At 50.0% G+C, this 18424-nt stretch overlaps 7 protein-coding genes across 7 annotated transcripts; 3 read left to right on the top strand and 4 right to left on the bottom strand.

The window, feature by feature from the left end:
* Nucleotides 1-725: 725 nt before the first annotated feature.
* VE01_03526 (uncharacterized protein) lies at nucleotides 726-2235 on the bottom strand. Its single transcript, XM_018273013.2, has 3 exons — nucleotides 1728-2235; nucleotides 1370-1642; nucleotides 726-1312 (listed from the first exon to the last, which is right to left on the bottom strand). Exons 1-3 carry the CDS (start codon nucleotides 2005-2007, stop codon nucleotides 759-761), a joined length of 1107 nt encoding a protein of 368 aa, XP_018132314.1. The 5' UTR covers nucleotides 2008-2235; the 3' UTR covers nucleotides 726-758.
* A 1967-nt stretch (nucleotides 2236-4202) lies between these two features.
* On the top strand, nucleotides 4203-5554 carry VE01_03525 (uncharacterized protein). The gene is made up of 3 exons (XM_018273012.2): nucleotides 4203-4359; nucleotides 4458-5224; nucleotides 5283-5554. Exons 2-3 carry the CDS (start codon nucleotides 4489-4491, stop codon nucleotides 5381-5383), a joined length of 837 nt encoding a protein of 278 aa, XP_018132315.1. The 5' UTR covers nucleotides 4203-4359; nucleotides 4458-4488; the 3' UTR covers nucleotides 5384-5554.
* Nucleotides 5555-5616: 62 nt separating this feature from the next.
* Nucleotides 5617-8053, bottom strand: NOG2 (GTPase required for pre-60S ribosomal subunit nuclear export and maturation). Its single transcript, XM_018273011.2, has 3 exons — nucleotides 7873-8053; nucleotides 7051-7801; nucleotides 5617-6668 (listed from the first exon to the last, which is right to left on the bottom strand). Exons 1-3 carry the CDS (start codon nucleotides 7968-7970, stop codon nucleotides 5640-5642), a joined length of 1878 nt encoding a protein of 625 aa, XP_018132316.1. The 5' UTR covers nucleotides 7971-8053; the 3' UTR covers nucleotides 5617-5639.
* A 139-nt stretch (nucleotides 8054-8192) lies between these two features.
* On the top strand, nucleotides 8193-9261 carry VE01_03523 (uncharacterized protein). Its single transcript, XM_018273010.2, has one exon. The coding sequence runs from the start codon at nucleotides 8221-8223 to the stop codon at nucleotides 9139-9141; it is 921 nt and encodes a 306-aa protein (XP_018132319.1). The 5' UTR covers nucleotides 8193-8220; the 3' UTR covers nucleotides 9142-9261.
* Nucleotides 9262-9557: 296 nt separating this feature from the next.
* On the bottom strand, nucleotides 9558-11276 carry VE01_03522 (uncharacterized protein). The gene is made up of 3 exons (XM_018273009.2): nucleotides 10663-11276; nucleotides 10171-10604; nucleotides 9558-9975 (listed from the first exon to the last, which is right to left on the bottom strand). The coding sequence occupies exons 1-3, from the start codon at nucleotides 10771-10773 to the stop codon at nucleotides 9681-9683; spliced, it is 840 nt and encodes a 279-aa protein (XP_018132320.2). The 5' UTR covers nucleotides 10774-11276; the 3' UTR covers nucleotides 9558-9680.
* A 1442-nt stretch (nucleotides 11277-12718) lies between these two features.
* VE01_03521 (uncharacterized protein) lies at nucleotides 12719-14148 on the bottom strand. The gene is made up of 2 exons (XM_018273008.2): nucleotides 14024-14148; nucleotides 12719-13962 (listed from the first exon to the last, which is right to left on the bottom strand). Exons 1-2 carry the CDS (start codon nucleotides 14054-14056, stop codon nucleotides 12757-12759), a joined length of 1239 nt encoding a protein of 412 aa, XP_018132317.2. The 5' UTR covers nucleotides 14057-14148; the 3' UTR covers nucleotides 12719-12756.
* Nucleotides 14149-14291: 143 nt separating this feature from the next.
* Nucleotides 14292-18090, top strand: VE01_03520 (uncharacterized protein). The gene is made up of 4 exons (XM_018273007.2): nucleotides 14292-14685; nucleotides 14757-14869; nucleotides 14922-15212; nucleotides 15263-18090. Exons 1-4 carry the CDS (start codon nucleotides 14543-14545, stop codon nucleotides 17899-17901), a joined length of 3186 nt encoding a protein of 1061 aa, XP_018132318.1. The 5' UTR covers nucleotides 14292-14542; the 3' UTR covers nucleotides 17902-18090.
* The last annotated feature ends 334 nt before the right edge of the window (nucleotides 18091-18424 follow it).

Raw genomic sequence — 18424 nt, 5'->3', positions numbered from 1 at the left:
CTATTCTGGTTCGGGTTCGTGGGTTAGCCCGCGAAGAGGGTTGGATCTACACTTCGCCACAATCCTGCCACATTAGAGGCCTTTGCGATCATCTGCACTTCGCTAGAAATGTGTAAATACTACGGTTTCAAAGTTAGCCGCGCATCGGTTGCAATATTATCTTGCAGTTGTCAAAATAATTCAGTCTGGTTGCACGTCGTCAGCAGCGGCGTGGCCTGGGTGAAGGGCGGGATCTCTGGAGTCGCCGTTGGCCTATTTGTTCAGATGTTAGGTCTAAAATTAGTGGCGGGATCTACAATTGACAAGGCGGCTGGCGGCCCATGGCGTCTCTAGCGCTGCCAGACTACTCCCCACAGTGGGGCACTTCGGCTTTTGTCTCAAGGCACCCATGTACAACATCAACAGCCATACAAGAAGGCATCGTCTTCATGTTTACGCTATTCCCGCCAACTTTAATCGCCAATAGATCCCTTGGTTTTTCTTGTTGAGTGACCCATGCGTTTTATATAGGCGATTTCTCAGTCTGGCGGCTTTTGGGCGCCTCAAGCCCAGTCCTGGAAAAGGGTTCGTAGTCTCACATACAATACCCCTACCATGGCCCCTTAACGACTTGGTCTTAGACAGAGAGCGCATCCAAAGATGATTTCCTAGGACGCTATAACCTAGAGCTTGTAGCAATTACATTAAATCGGTATCGACTAGAACAGCACGGGAGTATAAACATTCCCCATTATAGCTAAGAACAAAACTAGAAATAGTCATTGCTTTTGTATCTGCATAAACACCATTAAGACCGCCGAGTACGCCGCCACGGCTGCCAGGCTCTCAAACAACTTCGCCGTAGTTGCAATTACTACGAGAATGTAGAAAGCCACAATAAACCCAGTAATAATACCCAGCCTCTTATTACTAGGTTCCACTTCATACAATGCCCAGATCGGTCCAATTAGCATCGAAAGTCCAACTATGCCAATAACGACTGCAGAAAGACGTTCGACGCGCCGATCATTATGCCATACAGTTTGTCCCTCATCTTTCTTCTTTATCAAGGGGTCAGACGGTTCTCGTGAAAGGAACCGTTTCAGTGGGCGATGGCGTAGTATAGATGATTTCTCAAGGACCATTCTAAACCAGGATCGTGGTTTTGGGTGGACGGGGATGAGGTCATCGTTGTGGTTTTCATTGATATAGGCAGCCTCAAGATCGTCAATAGCAGATTCGTGGTTAGCTAGCCACTGACGCACGGCCTTCACGTCATCCATTCTCACTGATGGACGAGACGCAAGTTGCGAGTATTCGTTGACAAAGGAGTCTATTCGTAGAAATATCAGTTTTGCGTATTATATTCTGTGATTCTCTTCTTGCTTACTATATTGGGCCAATGCTTTACTTAGATCATTTAACACCGTTGTCCGCTGAGACTCGCGGTCTATTCGAAAAGAGCCATTGTGCGTCAAGTCTTCGTCGCCGATAATATTACGGGGCAGACTATAGACCTCATCCAGAGCGTTAAGTTTATCCTCGAGCTCGACAATTCTGTCTTGAAGTAAAAGTATTACTCGAGCGTTAAGGGTGCTGAAACGTCGGGTGATAAACCATGCTTGATCTGAGGCGACCCATCGGGAGAATTGCGGATAGCCAACTAAAGTAGCAGATTAACATATATATCTTGTATAACTTAAGTCCAGCTATGACTGCAAACTACGGAGCTGCGATCCAATACATACTGTATTTCCAGGGGTTCTCCGCAATTTCTTGCTCAGTTGGCTCATTTAGAGCCGAGTCGCTTGAAGTCAGAGCATTAGTCGGATCACTTGCTGTTGAAACATTCGTAGTAGCATCTGTGCTTAGAATATTTGATTCTTTTTCAAGTAGGGATTTCGTGGAACCTTGCGGTGCAGACGGTGCGGTTGATGACCAATCCAGTGGTGTAGTTTGGATTGTGTCTTGAGCCGAAGCTGGCGCTTGACTCGGTCTTCGGACTGATTCTGGAGGTGATAGAGACATGGTGAGCGAGGCGTCCTGGCTCAATAACTCCCTCAGTTTGGGGATATCTCATGATTGTACTATAGTAGCTGATGCGACGACAATTCAGAGGGGGGGTAGCAAGATATTGGAATCGACAAGGCTACAACCTGGACACCCATACTTTTGGGGAAAGCGGCTCTTGAAGAGCATCACCGACACAATCTCTCAGCTCTCACTGGGCAGCAATGGTGGCATTTGCGATCCTTGTTAATTGGTATCGTCTAACTACTTCGTAAGAGCAGCGATGTATTTGATGCAGCATAGTCGACCATCCTAGTGCAGTGCAGACAGTGGCTTGTGTTAGATATTAAACAAACTATGCTAGTAGTAAGCCCACGGTTCTCCTATGGATATATTAGTAAAGCTGTCAAAAGATTAGTAGGGAAATAAGACCTTAGGCATAAATAATGCCATATGTTTACACCCCACCCCAATGCACTTCCGTATCTCTAACTGAGAGATGGGAAGAGAAGTAAAGAAAAAGTGAGGCTGGGATGTGCATCCTTTTCGGCCTTCATAGCCTTGTTAGGCGCGCGACGGGGCACTCTGCATCAACGTGGCGTTTTCTCTCCGGCATTTACAATAGATGTAGTTTTATTGTTCCTTTATGTATTGGTCGCCCTTTTATCATAGTTAGACCACGCGCAGGGCGCAGTCATTGGACAGGTCATCATATGAGGAAAACAAAGATATTTGCTATTCCACGTATATGCGGGTATGGCAGTTCTGATAGGCTGGGTATCTTCAAACTTAGGCGTAGAGATAACGCGATTGGATATAAGCATAGATTTTAGCCGTACCTATTAGTATCCCTAATGTACTCGTGGAATCACCATGGTGGTGGCGGTGACAGTTCGACGCTTGGCGAAGTGCCTGGGAGGTGTCGCACTTGCGAGGTGTCACACACCTGCTCGTGGCGAACTGGTGACAAGGAGATCTTCGTATATATGCCTAGATACCATCCCGCCACCTTTTCATCCTCAATACTATCGTCGATTTATACTACAATAACATATATTCTTGCTCGCTAGACATGTCAATCATTGCTATTGACCCAAAGCCAAAGCGGGCTTCTCCCACAAATCTCCTTTCGAGAGAAGAAGCTCAACGGATAGAGCGAATGACGGCGGATCCAAGCACACAGAGGAGAAAATTCGAGGCTGAGCAGGAGGCATCCAGGCAAAGGTCAACAGGTGAGCAGAATGCTAGACTAAAGTGTCTTGTCGAGAGATGCAAACGCTTACTTTGCTACCGTGCCGTAGGAAAGCCAAAACACAACCCCGAGCCTACGCCCCTTAAACGTGGAGACAGAACTTCGACATTTGAAAAGGGTGTCAAACTTTTGAGGAGAGCGACTTCTGTCTTTAGTAAAACGTCGATTTCCGCCAAATAAAGTGTCGCACATACTTCCTCACAGCACTTGAATATAAAATATTTCCAAGTCCCGCCGTCGAAGTGAACCTCGGAGACTTGAGCATACACGGATTTAGAACATGCATCATGAGTCTAGATAGGCCCTAGGGTACACTTTGGAATATATTCAGGCTGCGAGGTATGTTTGAGACAGCATTGTCGGAGCACAAGCAGTAGGAACAGCCGGGAATGATCAGACCTGCCCTCGACAAACGACGAGTACTCTCGTTTCTCGTTTCTCGCGGGTAGAGTATTCTTTTGAGCATTTCCTTAGACCTTCTTTACTCACCGGATTTTAACAACAATGGCAAGAGCACCCCTGGACTCTCTAGCCCTAGAGTTGCGACTTTAACACAAATCAACACAAATATACGTTCGGTGTAGCCGTCATGAGATGTCGCCGGCCAGGGCTACGGTTTTTTTTACAGAAGGGCATTTTATATCAACCACGCTGTTTGGCATTTTATACCGACAGCACTGTTCGGCATTTCAGCGGGTACAGGGAGGATTTGGGAGTTTGTGGCAGCAGGTTGATGGTTTAGTTTTGGCTTGTCAAAGCAAATGTTCGCTGGCCGACAAAGGGACAAAGGGAGCCGAAAGTTCGTTGTTAGACTCCAATGATAGTCACACCGTCAAAAAACTTGATTTGTCCATATAGAGCGGGGGATTATGAGCGGCACAGACTTCGTGGGTTAATTTCCCTTTATTCATGCAAACTCGTGGATAACCAGTTAACTCCACAGAATCGAACACTAACTCCTGAATTCGTAATTGACGATAAGAAAATTGACCTCTGACTCCCCTCTCGTTCTTCAGTCTTCGTAAATATAAACAAAGTTGTCAATCAGTCATCGATATCATTACTGTATCGTCGTTGCGTTTCAACATCCCAGTCGTTACTGCCATCAACCCCGCAAGGTAAATTACCAACGCGAAAAACGCGTCTAACCCACCCCAGGCACGCGTCTAAACTCCCCCCAAAAAAAATCCAAGACAACCACGACTCACCCCATCAGAATCACTACTTATCTCTCCCCAACCGTGCCAATGTCGACCGAACAAACAGTTGCGAAGAAACGAGGGCGTCCCCGGAAGAACCCCCTCCCAGAGACAGCCGCTCCATCCTCGCCTGCTCCCGCCAAAACCACCACCGCACGCAAAACCGCCGCCCCAAAGACAACCCCAGCAGCAACAGAGCCCGCCAAACCACGAACAAGGAAAGCGAAGACTCCAACCCCAGAAACACCCTCACCCGAAGTCGCCATGCCCATAACCCCAATCCAGCCCAAGGCTGCGGCCCCCGCGCCTTCTCCAATCCCCGAATCCGTTGAGCCGTCAAATCAGACCACCAGCGTTCCCCCTCCTTCACCCCGCCCAACCGCCTCACCAACACCACAGCACCGCCCCTCCGCAATCCTCACCGCCGTTCGCGAACTCTCCACCAAAGCCTCTCCGGCCCCAAAACCCTCTCCCTCCAACAAGCCAGTCTCCCACCCACGCACACCCTCCAAAACCTCAACGCCCAAGCCCCCCGCCAAGACGGCCGCCAAAACGCCGACTCCCAAGCCTGCACCGCCCGTGAAGCCGCCGGCACCGAAGATACCACTACGTGCGCTGAATGCGCAGATTGTGGATAATATCAGTAAACCGGCTGGGGCAAGGCCTTTGCCAGGAGGGCAGCAGCAGTTGCCGAAGGGGTATAAGCCTGTGGCGAGGAAGGTGACGATGACTATTGTGGCATTGCCGATTGCAATTGTGACGAGCTACGTGCTGTGGCAGCGATGTGAGTTTCCCTTTTTGTTTGGGGACTCTGTGACATGGGATGATACTGACTATACCAGTGGTTATGGGCGAGGAGCAAAAGGTCCTTGTGAGGGCGCCACCGGCTCCGGCAACGGTGGTGGATGTAGATACAAAGGAGACCGGTTCGGAGTCAAAATAATAGAAAATAAAGGACCGGAGACGCCGCAGGGCAACGATTGATGATTGTATGATTGGATTGAAATATAACGGTGGCCTGCATATATAGATGTGGGGGGAATATAGTTGTATATATCCAGTCATACTGTAGACTATTAGACTCTCAACACACTGCAAATTAATTACATTGCTCAGCTTTTGATGCAGTTCTTGTGATTGAAAGAATGAAGCGCTTTTGACATTATTCATTGTTTATCTTCTTCAACTATATACATATCTTAACGCTTCGTCCGCCGCTCCTTTCTCGGCGTCGGTATCTTCACCGTACCCCTGGTTTTCGGATTACTTTTTATCGTCTCGCGAATCTGCTGTGCAATCGCATCTTCTAAACCCTCCTCATCCTCCTCCTCTTCTTCTTCGTCCACATCCTCGGCATCCTCATTGTCCTCATCATCATCTTCAAGCTCCGCACCGCCCTCCTCAACCTCAGAATCACTATCCGGCATCCCATCATCCGACAGGTCTGCTCCACCATCCGAGCCAAAGCCCTCGAAATCGTCACCAGTCACATCAGCCATAGAAGTATCAGCCGCCTCGGACTCGGCAACAGTCGACTCAGCATCCTCTCTCTTCCTCTTCTTGCCCATCTCGCCCAGCTTCCCCATACGGCCCTCGACGCCCTTCACATCAGCCTCCGCGCCCTCCAAAAGCGGCGGCGGGGTGAACCAAGGAATTTTTCCGCGAAGGAAATCATTCAGCACCATCTTGGCAACACCATCCACATCCGGCTCGCCACCGTGCAACAGACGTCCACCCTTGCGAGCGAGCAGCTCCAGGAACTCAATGTGGTCCTTGTAGCCGCGCAGCGCGTAGGTGCGCTCGATGTGCTGAGGCTTGGTCTTCGCCAGAACGGCGGGGATGTACTGCTCAGGGTTCTCGACGTTCTCGACACGCACGACACCACGGAGGAGAATATCCTGCGGGGTGTCGGATGAGGAGGGTGGGACGACACCGGGGCAGTCGATCAGGTAGATGCGCTTCATGAGGGTGATGTACTGCCAGATCTTGGTCTCTCCGGGGATGGGAGCGACGGTGCAGACCTTCTTGTTGCGGAGGGTGTTGATGATGGAGGATTTGCCGGTGTTGGGGTAGCCGATGAAGCCGACGGAGACTTGCTTGCGGTCGGAGTGGAGGCTGGAGAATTGGCGGAGGAGTTGGATGAGGGAGCCCTTGCCGAAGGAGTTGGTGATGGAGGCGTGGAAGGCGAGGGTGGGGTAATCTTTCGATAAATAGCGGACCCAGGCAGCCTGAATATAAATGTCAGTTATGCGACAAAATATGTTGTTTTTGGGGGGTATGTATGAATCATTACTAAGAAGGCTGCTACAAGCCACCATAAGAGTGGGAGCGGCCTTCAACTCAAACGAAACAGAACCAAACTCTTTACGACAGGCGTCCCAAGACGGGCCGCTGTCTACTCGAGATCCGTCCTCAAATCGAGACTGTCGGGCACGTGGCCCAGTCGTCAAGATTCTTGGATCAAGAGCGGCGAGAATGGAGTCAATATACCAAAGTTGTAACAGGCAAACTTCCATTGTGAGGAGCACATAATATGCAGAAGATGTCTTGACTTAACGATGGAAACGCAGGAAAACTAAAGAGATTATTTGAAAAAATGGGTGAACTTACAGCAACGCCAGTAGGTACTAAATCGCACTTGTTGAGAACGAAGATGAGATGCTTGTGCGGTGCCTCCTCCTTGATGTATTTCTCGACGCTGCGACACCTCGTGCCGAGCGGGTCTCTTGCATCGAGAACGTGGATGACAACGTCAGAAGAATCGATAACCTTGTAAAGCTCGTTCCAAATACGTTTGCTCTGTCCCTTGCTGAAGATAGCTTCCCTTGCGCTCGAGACGTAGCCGTAATCTTCAGGTGCTGCCTCTCCAACAGTCTCTTTTTCCTCGGGATTGCCGCTCAGAAGCTTGGCTTGCTCAAGTCTGTCCAGGTATGTATCGTGGCTCTTGACACTATCGTCCGCAAGATCCGCCAGAGAGTTGACGCTGAGCTTAACACGCTTACGCTGTGATTTCGGTCCGAAGGTATCGCTGAAAGGTGAAGCTTCGACCGCAATCTTCGCTTGATGCTGCTTGATGCCATTCTTGCCTTCTCCATCTCTGATCAAGGTCATAGGTAATTTGTTCGTCTTCAGCAGCACGGTGTATGGGTCCGCTGCTCTCTCTGCCATGGCATCGCGAAAGGAAGAAAGCGCATCCTGGCTGATAACTCTCGAGTTGGTGAACCATTTCCTGTTTGGCTCGATACGGGCGGCTGGGACTTCACGGCCTTGGAATACAGCAGATTGTGTGATTTTTCCAGCAGCGTTTCTCCTCTCCTTACCACCAGTGAAGATCTTCAACACCTTGGCTTGTTTACCAGTACTGTGCGACGTTAGTTCTGGCTCTTGAACGGTGTGGTTTTCGGCGGATTGCGCCTTGACGGTACAACATACCGATAAAAATTCTCGCCCTTGACCTTGACGTTTTCCATGCCATCTCCGACCTTTCCCTGGCGGACCTTCCTGGTCGCTTCTTTCTTTCCGGTACCCATAGCGACAACGAGGATTAATATCCTCTAATTGTGGTTGGTATGGGGGAAATGTTCTTGGTATGAAGAAGAAATGGTCCCTCTCCAGATTGGCAGAAAAGTTTATCGGCAAAAAGTTTACTATCAGCGTGGCTGGTATCTAGCGCCAAGACATCAAAGCACGAGCCACACGCTAAGGAAATCCAAACCTCGCTGGACGCTCGTCTTCGGAATTTCGACGACGAACCTCAATAGGGAGGATATAATTCCAACAATGCCGCCGTCACTCCCCTCCAGCTCGCTGGGCAGCTTGGCCCGCGGGAAGCAATCGCTATGCTTCAAGTCCGCAGCGCGCACTTTCACCTCCTCGTCCCAGTGCCAGGCCATTGGCCCTGAATCTCCAAAATTTATCGAGATCCCCCTTCCCCGGCAACGCTTCGCCCAAAAGCATGTCGATGTCAAGGGTGTCCTCCCAGTTCCCCGAAACATCTTCCCGAAACGAGCCGGCGACAAGTCCTCCCCTGAATACATTGCCCGCGCCACTTTCGAGCCAACCGCCGCCCACCAGCTCACCAAGACCCCTTCTGAATACACGGCGTGGAAACGACGCATGGCCGCATCCCGGCGTGAGAATCTGCGAGAGGGGCTGACCAAGCTTTACGACCGTAAGGTGAAGAAGGACGCTCAGGTTGCACGCAAGAGCAGCATTACGCAAGAGAACAACCAACGCCTTGTTGATGCACCCCAGCGAGAATCCGATCGTCTCACTTCACCCACCATCACAGCCGCCATGGCCACGTTCCAGCACGGTGCCCTCCCCGACCCGAACAGAGCGGCTCGCATTGCTGCGTCCGCGGAGAAGGTGGCTGCGAAGATCAAGGCTCAGGAGGAGGCACGCCGCGATTCGCTGCACTCGTTATACATGCATGCACGCTCTTTCATCACCACCGAGAAGGAGCTGGATGCTGAGATCGACAAGATCTTCACGGAGAGGCCGTTTGCACATGTTCACGGAAGGGAGAACGAGACGAATATTTGGGATGCCGAAGGATCGCCAATGACGGTCTTCAGTATGCTGAGCGAGGTCAGCAATACACAGAAGAAGGCTGTGGATTACTATCAGACGCCGGCGAAGGTGACGGGCAAGAGAATGGTGAAGATTGCGGAGGAGTTGACTGGAGGAAAGATGGATTAGAGAGGGGTTGTATTGTATATGGGGAAATGTTTTGTACCAATATTGTCTTGTATACCACCAATGGAATACTTTTAGCCATGCACATATTCATTCACAGTGATTCAGAAGCATAGATAGGAGTTTGAAGATCTGGCATTATACTTGAACGGCAACTGATTCCATTCCATCGACATCCTGTGAACAGACAAATAAGGATGTGGACCGGTTGTTGAAAGAGCTGGCTTCTGTACATCATTGATTTGCGTTTTGGTTCAAAAAAGAAAGGGGGAAAAAAGCTTCGATTGATCAACGTAATTTCTATGTGCTCTCTTTTGTACACATTTGCCAACCCCCATCGCGCACCCTTCCATCACAAACTTCACCCCCGAGTAAAACCATTTGTTTGCACTTCCCCCTGACCTCCCGATCATTCCCACCCCCAAATTAAACCATTTCGTTTGCACTTCCCCCTGACCTCTCGATCATTCCTTTCGGCCAACATTTCCATCGTCCCAAGAATCTCCATCGCTCAGCACCCTCCTCACCCACTGGTCCACCCTTCACCAGTCGTCGGTTTCGTGTGGCACTTTGTCCGCCCATCGATCATAGTATACCGGCACCTTGAGAGGTGGATCACAGACCCCGCAGTCACAAAGGAACCCGTAATCCATGCTGAGGTATTGCGAGTTGGGCGTGTACATGATTGTGAGCTCTTCGCCTTCTTTGACGTCGCGTTTCGTCGAGAAGATCAGCTGGCGGTTGCTGTAGTCGTAGCTGTAGCGGATCACGGGGTTGCATGAGTGGTTGAAGCGCGACGCGACGAGAAAGATTCCGGAGGAGGAACCGGTGCGGAATCTGTATTATAGTCAGTATATGATGTGATGCGTCCCTTCTTTCGCGATCTCAAAGCAAAAAATTAAAATGTACAGGAGCACGAGTAAGTGTTGATATGAAGGAGATAAGTCCATCATTAGGTCGTGTTCCATCCCTAGTCAAACCAGGGGATCGAGAAAACAAACATCATAGAAGAAGAAAATAAAGCAAGCATACCGATTTGTTTTGAAGATGGCAGTGTCCCGGTCCCGGTCTAGCAGCTCATAACACGCGAGTTTTGAAAACTCCGTTCTTTCCTCCACGCTGAGTTTCTCCAATTCCTCCGCCAAGTGCCCCTTGCCATCTGTCGCTAGAAAGAGAGCCAGCTCTTTCATGATGACAGTGGATTCTGCAATGTCCGAGAGTGCGAAAGCACCCATGCCACCCTTGGGAGATGGGCGGATCGAGAAAAGAGGCGAACCGGAATCTCTCGAAGAACCGGAAGTTTGCGCGGTGACGGCGGCATGGGAGGCCTCCTCCACTAGGGAGGGGCATGTCACCTGCTCCATCGGACCAGGAGTCGGTGCCACCGCAGCCGTCGATTCTGGTGAAATCGGCGTCACCGATCCCACCGATCCCACTCCCTTCTCCTTTCCCGTAACTACCTCCCCCTAGATCGAGTCAGTTTAATCCGCAGTAAGAGTGAGGTGGAAATGTGAAAGAACGCACCTCTGCCCACCATTGGGCAAAGTCGTCTGCCAACGTCCAGCAGACGCCAGCCGACGACACCATTTTGTCTGTTGACATCTTGATTGCGGAAAATGTTAGCCAAGTCTGCATAGTGCCTTTGGTGAACTCCAACAAAGAATAAGGGAGATATGACACAATGATTGAGAAAGGAAAAGAATGTGTGCAGAATAAATTTCTATGAAACGCACTTCGAAAAAAGAATGAACTGGTTGTTGGTGGAGCCCGAGGAAGTTGAGGAAGGCTTGAAAGGCTTGAAGGGTGAAGTGCTGCTGTGGACGGGGCAAAGTCTTCGGAATATTTGAAAGTTTGTCGTGGACAAAGCAAAAGATCGGCAAGATTGATCGTGGCGGATGAAGCAAAATGTCAAGGAGTGATTGGTTGTGGTTAATGAAGCAAAGCCCAGTGGTGGATGAAGCAAATACCTAATGAAGGTGCAAATGCTCAGCGTAAACGATGCTCAAATATGATGTTGGAGGTAGAGGATTTGGAAGCCAGTGCAGGTAGAGCTCAAAGAAGATGTGTAATGTAAAGCTAGAGTACGATAATACTGCGACGATTGTGTGTGAAAGAGATTGAGCGTGCTGTGCGTGATGTGCGTGCTGTGTTACGAACAAAAGAAGAAAGAAGAATAGTGGTCAGGGTTGAAAGAGGTTGCTTTATACACAAAAACCAGAGGCTATCATCGGCACTGCCTAAGAATTCTGGCGGATATAAGGGGGTGTGCAGCAAGAACAAAGACTGTCATTGGCGTCCTGAGGACGCCGCCGGTGACAAGAAAAGGGGCAGACGGCAAGAACGTATCGACAGCAGCAGGCTGCATGGCAACACCAACAGCCAACTCCAACAGTCCACACAAGACAGATCCGTAGAAGGAAATTCATGGGGTGCCAGCAAACATTGCGGTAACAAGAATCCAATATCATGAAATAAAAACTAACTTACGTCGAAGATGGCGAAGAAACAAAGCCTAAGCCAGTATCTTGCGGCAGTACAGTGTAGCGATGCTGGCCTAGATCAAACATCAGTCAGCACATACAACTGGAAGGAGCAAGGGAGAGCACTTACAAGGGAGCTGCGATCCCACCCTCCGTCGGGTCGATGTCGCGTGGGTCCATGCCCTAGAGGTTCATGACCTCGCGGAGAGTGGGATCGCTGGTGGTAACCGCGGAGGAAGTTTTCGTAGCACTCGAGATCAAGGCTACGAAACTGATAAAACGTATTATCAGTTTCCTAGCCTTGATCTCGAGTGCTACGAAAACTTCCTCCGCCCATCAGCCCATCTCGTTTGCATCCGCGTCACCCGCTGATTCTTCATTCTTAATCAGCGGGCGACAGAGAGGCGCACGCTAACCTCGCCGGTAATGTTGACCTCGCGGGACGGCAGAAGGCCGCCCGCCAGCCTGTATGAGTGTCAGTGGCTTGCTTTCAAACAGAGATCATGGGAGATCGAGGATCGAAGATGACAGCAGGCCCACAAAGCAAGGCCCAGTCCGGTCATAGGTTCACATGTGGTCCCTGAGGTCTGGCTATTCGAGGCACGGCAGGGAAAAGGGTGGAAATGAAGAGTGAGATGACTTACGGGCCAGCCAATCCTGGCTTTTCGCCGTGGCGAGTGGTTCTCGCCAAAGATATCGACCGGTATTCTGGAGCAAAGTGAAGAAAGTCAGCTCTGTTTCGGGTCCAAATTCTGGAAGAATGCTTGTGTTATGGAAACACTGAGGATGGAGAACCTACTTTGGGATTGACCAAACGATGGTCATATCACCGTCGGTTTTGAATAATCCATAATACAAATAAAAGTATAGTGGTATTCATAGTATAGAATGATGATTTGTGTTGTGAAAAGGAGGAAAAGAGGAAGGGGGAGGAATAACAAAGGCTAAAAGTTGCTACGCGAGATCAACTTCACATATTTGGGCAGCCCAACCCATCAAGATAGGATTAATTGTTATCGATAACAGACAGCACGATAAGAGATTCACTATGAAGCAGGGCACAATAAACACTTTCAAGCTTACGACGTGGGGACCATCGGCCTCGGGGTGATCATGAGCTTCATTTTTTTGAATATTCTCATCTAAGGGGTAACTGCCCACTCGGGAATGCACCTCCTACCAGCTCCTCAGCTACATACTTCGACATCCTCTCCAAAGCCTCTTTCAAGACGGCAGTATGGCAGACGTAGCCAATTCTGACATATCCCTTATAGTCGAACCCCCTCTCGTGTCCAAATCCCTTGGAGCCAGGCAGTATCATGGCCTTGGTCTTCTCCAGTACGTCCAAACAGAATGCCACGTCGTCCACTGGTTCGCCGTTCTTCTTGAATTGGATGAAGGCAGTTGTCCCTGCTAACGGCTTTACCCAGGAGCACACTGAGCTGTGATCATTCACGAACTTTTCAACCAGAGCCACGTTTGTTTTGGCCAAGTTTATGTTCCTCGAGAGCAATGCGTGTATGACGTTCGCAGATAATGCATAACTTGCCACTTGATCATCGAGCTGAGACACAGATATCGTTGTGTAATCTCTGGCACTGGCCAATGCCTCGATGATTTCAGGGTTGCGGCAGGCTATCCAGCCGGTGCGGATTCCAGCCAATGCATACGCCTTTGACATGGAGCCAGTGACAATGGCCTTGTCATATCCCATTGATATCAGAGATGGTGGGTACTCATCATCCACAGGTGAGATACCATGGAAGAGAGGTCGATACACCTCGTCCGAAAGGATGGTGATATCTCTCTCACGGGCAAAAGAGATAATCGCTTGAAGCGCAGACTTGCGGATGACCGCGCCGGTTGGGTTGTTCGGGTTGTTGATTATGATGAGTTTGGTGTTTGGCTTCACCAATTGCTCCAGTTCGGCCACATCAGGGACGTAGTTCTTCTCCCGTCTGAGCTTCCATAGCGAGACTTCGGCGCCAAGGCTCTCGGGAACAGAATACAGCTGCTGGTAGGTGGGGTACATGCAGATAACATGATCTCCAGGTCCGATGAGCTTGTATAGGACAAGAAAGTTGGCGGATATAGCCCCAGGAGTAATCAGAATGCTCTCCAGCGACATGGGCGACGCAGCTCTCGCGGAATACAAGTCAGCCAGCCGTTGGCGCAGCTTGTCCGATCCGCGGATTGCTCCATAGGTAAGGGTGACCGAAGTATCCAGAGGCCCAGGGGCTTTTTTGTCTTCACACAGTGCAACAAGCTCATCTATGGAGACAGAAGCGGCGCATGTCTCAGCGATATTGAGGACATCAGGCGTGGTCTCATACTTGTCCATCCACTGAGATATGGTTAGTCCAGGTGAACGGATTTGGGGAATGTCTGGATATACGGGGTCAAACCTGTTCGACGCCAAACTCTTCTAACTTGACCATAGTTGCTTCTTGGAAATTATTTCTCAATATTAATATCAACTTTAACCTCAAAAATAGATTCTATTCGCCAGTATTCCATGCATATATCTGCATCATCCCCTCACTGACGTGCAGTAGTATGCACGTGATCTTCCCCTCCCGTCTAAGACCTTCGAACGTGGGGAAATACAGGGGTCTCACTTTAGCGCGGGTGACCAAGGTCGCAACTCGGCCCCATCCCATCATCATCGACGACCTGGGAGCCGAAGTGTCACCAGAACGACACTCTTTATCCGCCACAACTGTCCTCCTCAATCGTTTCTTCGGACAGTGTCTGCTTGGCTATATATATATGATCTTCTCTACAGACTATATTCATATTTTGCGGTGCTTACTATCTAAGTTGAGCTTCGGGCGCAAATCAGGCTAGATTACCCGTGGTGGTTGGCCTTGGGAGGCACCTGGCTACGAAGCTGTTGAGGGGAGCCATCTCGACAACCGCCCACGATGCGTGGATTACATATTGGCCAGGCGCTGGCCGCCGTGCTTTCGTTATCTGTGGGAGCCCTGGCCTCTGACAACTTCACCTACATCGACATGATGCGTGCGCGTAATGCGCTGATGGACGGCCGTGGTGATTGTCCTCCGTGGTAAGTGCTATCCCCGCTCCGAGAAGCATTCGGCGAACGATAGTTGCAGTGATGGTAACTAATGGATATAGCTTCAATTGTCTCTTGCCAGCTTTCACCTGTGGCCAATTTGCCGAATGCCAGCAGTACGATGGGAAGTGCAGCTGTCCTGCTGGGTTCGGCGGGGAGGACTGCATGCAACCAGGTATGGTCCCTCACTCGCGCAAGCAGTGAACAATGTTGACTTTTTATTACAGTATGCGGATCGTTGGCAGATGGAAAAGAGCGACCAATGCGACAAGGTGATAAGTGCGACTGCAAGGAAGGCTGGGGCGGCATAAACTGCAATGTATGCACTACGAACCAAGCATGCAATGCACTGATGCCCGAGAATACTGGCGGAGTATGCTATCAAAATGGAGAGGTCGTCAAGGAGAATTATCAGATGTGCGAAGTTACAAACAAAAAGATTCGGGATCTTCTCAATGAGAAGGTACCGCAGGTCACTTTTACGTGCGACGCAAGCGACAAGAAGTGCGATTTCCAATGTATGCCATCCCTACTAATTTCAGGAGATCATTGCTAACATATGCCGAAGTCTGGGTTCAACAGAGGGAATCATTCTACTGCTCTCTCGGCGGCTGTATTTCAGGCTCCGATAACACCTACGAGCGCAACAGCACGAATTATAAATGCGACAATATTCAATGCAAATGCATTCCCGACAGGATGTTGTGCGGAGAAAATGGATCCGTTGATATATCCGACTTTCTGACGGAGGAAATTAAGGGGCCCGCAACATTCGAGTGTCTCCAACAAAGTGGAGGAACGAATAAATGCGCCTTCCAAGAGCCCGCTATGAACGACTTGATCCAGCAGCTGTTCGGCGACAAAAGTATCACCCTCGAGTGTCAATCCGGAGAGTGTCTATATGAAACAGAAGTCCCAGGATATGAGCGACCTATCAAGAAAATCAACACTCCATTGATCGCAGGGGTTATTGCTATGTCATCGTTATTCGTCGTAGGAGTTATCCTGTCGGTCTGGTATTTGGGACGCCGAAAGTTCGCATATAAGCCAGTTAGCCTGGACGATTCCGACGATGAGAATCTCAAACTCATGGCGGATCATAAGCCAGCTTCACTTTATTTTGAGAATGTTTCGTATACGCTCAATGGGAAGGTAATTCTGGATCGCATTCAAGGTGTGGCCCACCCAGGTCAGATCATGGCCATCATGGGTGCTTCAGGAGCAGGCAAGACGACGTTCCTCGATATTCTCGCCCGGAAAAACAAGCGTGGCTCGGTTGAGGGTAATTTCTATGTGAACGGAGAGAAGGTTAGCAATTCAGACTACAAGAACGTTATCGGCTTTGTCGACCAAGAGGATACGATGTTGCCGACTTTGACAGTCCACGAGACAATTATGACAAGCGCCTTGCTCCGACTACCCCGCGACATGGGCCACGCGGCGAAAGAGCTTCGGGTATACGAAGTAGAGAAGCAGCTTGGCATTTCACATATCAAGGACTCTCTGATTGGTTCTGAAGAGGGAAATGGTCGCGGTATCTCGGGCGGAGAGAAGCGCCGAGTCGGGATCGCCTGTGAGTTGGTTACAAGCCCAAGCATTCTCTTTTTGGATGAGCCTACCAGTGGTCTTGACGCCTTCAATGCGTTTAACGTTATCGAATGCCTTGTTACGCTGGCCAAGACATACAACCGTACGGTAATTTTCACTATTCATCAGCCTAGATCTAATATCGTTGCCCTGTTCGACCAACTGGTTCTATTGGCAAAGGGAAAGACGGTCTACTCTGGAGAATTTGCACTCTGCCAGAACTACTTTGACAGCATCGGATATTCGTGTCCACCAGGTTTCAACATTGCCGACTATTTGGTTGATCTCACAATGCACGTTGAGAGTCCGGGCACACCCTCCGAAGAAGATGATAGAGAACTCAACAGCGATGATAGGAGTACAGGACCAAGCAGCACAAGGGCCGTCAAGTCAATCGCTAGTGTCCGCGAAAGCCTCGACGATGGCGATAGCGCAGGCGAGTCGCTGCTTCGGCCCAACCGTCACCGTAGGGATTCGATAAAGAAGAAGCAAGAACGCGGTTTGTTCACACGGAGAAAGACCACGGAAACGGTCCCATTGACAAATGTGCCGTCGACTGTACTGGAAGACCACGACCTACCCCCTCTATCTTCAGGCCAAAATACTGCTTTGGACCTATTGGTTTCCTCTTACGCACACTCTAGCATAGCTGGTGAGATTCGCGAGGACATTCAAACTACCGTCTCGAATGCACAGGCAGCGAATGGTCAGTCGAACGGATTTTCTGGGGGTAACGGTACGGCATCTCCCAACGGCAACACCATGGGCAAAGGGTACGCCCGCATCGGATACTGGAGGCAATTCACAATCCTCTCCCAACGCACATGGCGCAATCTCTACCGGAACCCAATGCTTATGCTCACGCACTATGCTATTGCGATCCTTCTCGCTGTCCTCTCCGGGTTCCTCTTCTACGGCCTGACAGATGACATCCCCGGCTTCCAGAATCGCCTCGGACTGTTCTTCTTCCTGCTGGCCCTCTTCGGCTTCAGCACTCTCACATCGCTCACGGTGTTCGCTTCGGAGCGTCTTCTCTTCGTCCGCGAGCGCGCCAACGGATACTATGCCCCCATCACCTACTTCCTCGCCAAAGTCGTCTTCGATATCATCCCCCTGCGCATCATCCCACCGATCATCATGGGCAGCATCGTCTACCCCATGACCGGGCTATGTCCCGACATGGCGCACTTCCTCCCCTTCCTCCTCATTCTCGTTCTCTTCAACCTTGCCGCCGCCGCCATCTGTCTCTTTATCGGCATCGTGTGCAAGGACCACGGCGTCGCGAACTTGATCGGCAGTCTCGTCATGCTGTTCAGCTTGCTCTTCGCAGGCCTGCTGCTCAACCACGATGCGATTCCTAAGGCGGCGCTGTGGCTGCAGTCGCTGAGTATTTTCCACTACGGTTTTGAGAGTTTGATTGTCAACGAGGTGGCGATGTTGACGCTGCGCGATATGAAGTTCGGTCTCAGTATCGAGGTTCCCGGTGCGACGATATTGAGTAGTTTTGGATTCGATAATATGGCGCTGTGGTCGGATGTGTCGAAGTTGGGCGCGTTTGCGGCTGTGTTTGTTGTGCTGGCTTATGTGGCTATGCATGTTTTGCTTGTGGAGAAGAGGTAGTAGATAGGATAGGAGAGTTTGTATTTAAGTGGCTGGGTGGGAGAGCATGGGCGGCGTTCAGCGGCTGTTTGGAATAGTTACTGTTGTGCAGAATATACATGATTTGTTCCAGGTATATATATATAATCTATACAGTTCCTCAGTCGTCCAAGATGTGTGCTTGGGTGCTGTTGTCGATTTATTTACTTATTTCACGGTTCTCTTCCGACACTATGCGAATTGAGTTCATATATATAGCGGATTCTGCAAACCTTTGCTTCCCTCGGCACCTTTAGGCCAGCTCTATTTCGGAACGTAGGAGAATTCCGAGCCATCGATCAAAGCCAGGATACAGGAGGTAGTAATCCCGTCATCGCTGGTGAGGCGGCAGTGGATCCGTTGGTTGACCATGTCACTGTCGACTGAACCTGCTGTTATCATATAAACAGGTTGCTGTCGTTTCGATCTTGTCACCTGTATGCTGCCGTTGAAGTTCGTCTCCTTCTCGAATAAATCATTTCGCAGTCAGGTCAGAAGGTAATAC

The sequence above is a fragment of the Pseudogymnoascus verrucosus genome (assembly GCF_001662655.1).
Source record: "Pseudogymnoascus verrucosus strain UAMH 10579 unplaced genomic scaffold scaffold_11, whole genome shotgun sequence".
In the NCBI taxonomy this organism is placed as follows: Eukaryota; Fungi; Ascomycota; class Leotiomycetes; order Thelebolales; family Thelebolaceae; genus Pseudogymnoascus; species Pseudogymnoascus verrucosus.
This window is presented reverse-complemented; position numbering and strand designations above follow the sequence as displayed.

What these genes read in the sequence shown, in the direction of transcription:
- VE01_03525 (XM_018273012.2), top strand. Translation starts at nt 4,489, where the DNA reads ATGTCGACCGAACAAACAGTTGCGAAGAAACGAGGGCGTCCCCGGAAG. An exon ending in CTACGTGCTGTGGCAGCGAT is followed by an intron (nt 5,225 to 5,282) that starts GTGAGTTTCCCT and finishes TGACTATACCAG; the next exon opens with TGGTTATGGGCGAGGAGCAA.
- VE01_03523 (XM_018273010.2), top strand. Translation starts at nt 8,221, where the DNA reads ATGCCGCCGTCACTCCCCTCCAGCTCGCTGGGCAGCTTGGCCCGCGGG.
- VE01_03520 (XM_018273007.2), top strand. Translation starts at nt 14,543, where the DNA reads ATGCGTGGATTACATATTGGCCAGGCGCTGGCCGCCGTGCTTTCGTTA. An exon ending in GGAGGACTGCATGCAACCAG is followed by an intron (nt 14,870 to 14,921) that starts GTATGGTCCCTC and finishes TTTTTATTACAG; the next exon opens with TATGCGGATCGTTGGCAGAT. An exon ending in CAAGAAGTGCGATTTCCAAT is followed by an intron (nt 15,213 to 15,262) that starts GTATGCCATCCC and finishes CATATGCCGAAG; the next exon opens with TCTGGGTTCAACAGAGGGAA.
- VE01_03522 (XM_018273009.2), bottom strand. Translation starts at nt 10,773, where the DNA reads ATGCAGACTTGGCTAACATTTTCCGCAATCAAGATGTCAACAGACAAA. An exon ending in TTGCCCAATGGTGGGCAGAG is followed by an intron (nt 10,605 to 10,662) that starts GTGCGTTCTTTC and finishes GACTCGATCTAG; the next exon opens with GGGGAGGTAGTTACGGGAAA. An exon ending in GCCATCTTCAAAACAAATCG is followed by an intron (nt 9,976 to 10,170) that starts GTATGCTTGCTT and finishes ACTATAATACAG; the next exon opens with ATTCCGCACCGGTTCCTCCT.
- NOG2 (XM_018273011.2), bottom strand. Translation starts at nt 7,970, where the DNA reads ATGGGTACCGGAAAGAAAGAAGCGACCAGGAAGGTCCGCCAGGGAAAG. An exon ending in AAGGGCGAGAATTTTTATCG is followed by an intron (nt 7,802 to 7,872) that starts GTATGTTGTACC and finishes AACGTCGCACAG; the next exon opens with TACTGGTAAACAAGCCAAGG. An exon ending in TAGTACCTACTGGCGTTGCT is followed by an intron (nt 6,669 to 7,050) that starts GTAAGTTCACCC and finishes ATTTATATTCAG; the next exon opens with GCTGCCTGGGTCCGCTATTT.
- VE01_03526 (XM_018273013.2), bottom strand. Translation starts at nt 2,007, where the DNA reads ATGTCTCTATCACCTCCAGAATCAGTCCGAAGACCGAGTCAAGCGCCA. An exon ending in GGAGAACCCCTGGAAATACA is followed by an intron (nt 1,643 to 1,727) that starts GTATGTATTGGA and finishes CTGCTACTTTAG; the next exon opens with TTGGCTATCCGCAATTCTCC. An exon ending in TAAAGCATTGGCCCAATATA is followed by an intron (nt 1,313 to 1,369) that starts GTAAGCAAGAAG and finishes TTCTACGAATAG; the next exon opens with ACTCCTTTGTCAACGAATAC.
- VE01_03521 (XM_018273008.2), bottom strand. Translation starts at nt 14,056, where the DNA reads ATGGTCAAGTTAGAAGAGTTTGGCGTCGAACAG. An exon ending in AAGAGTTTGGCGTCGAACAG is followed by an intron (nt 13,963 to 14,023) that starts GTTTGACCCCGT and finishes ACCATATCTCAG; the next exon opens with TGGATGGACAAGTATGAGAC.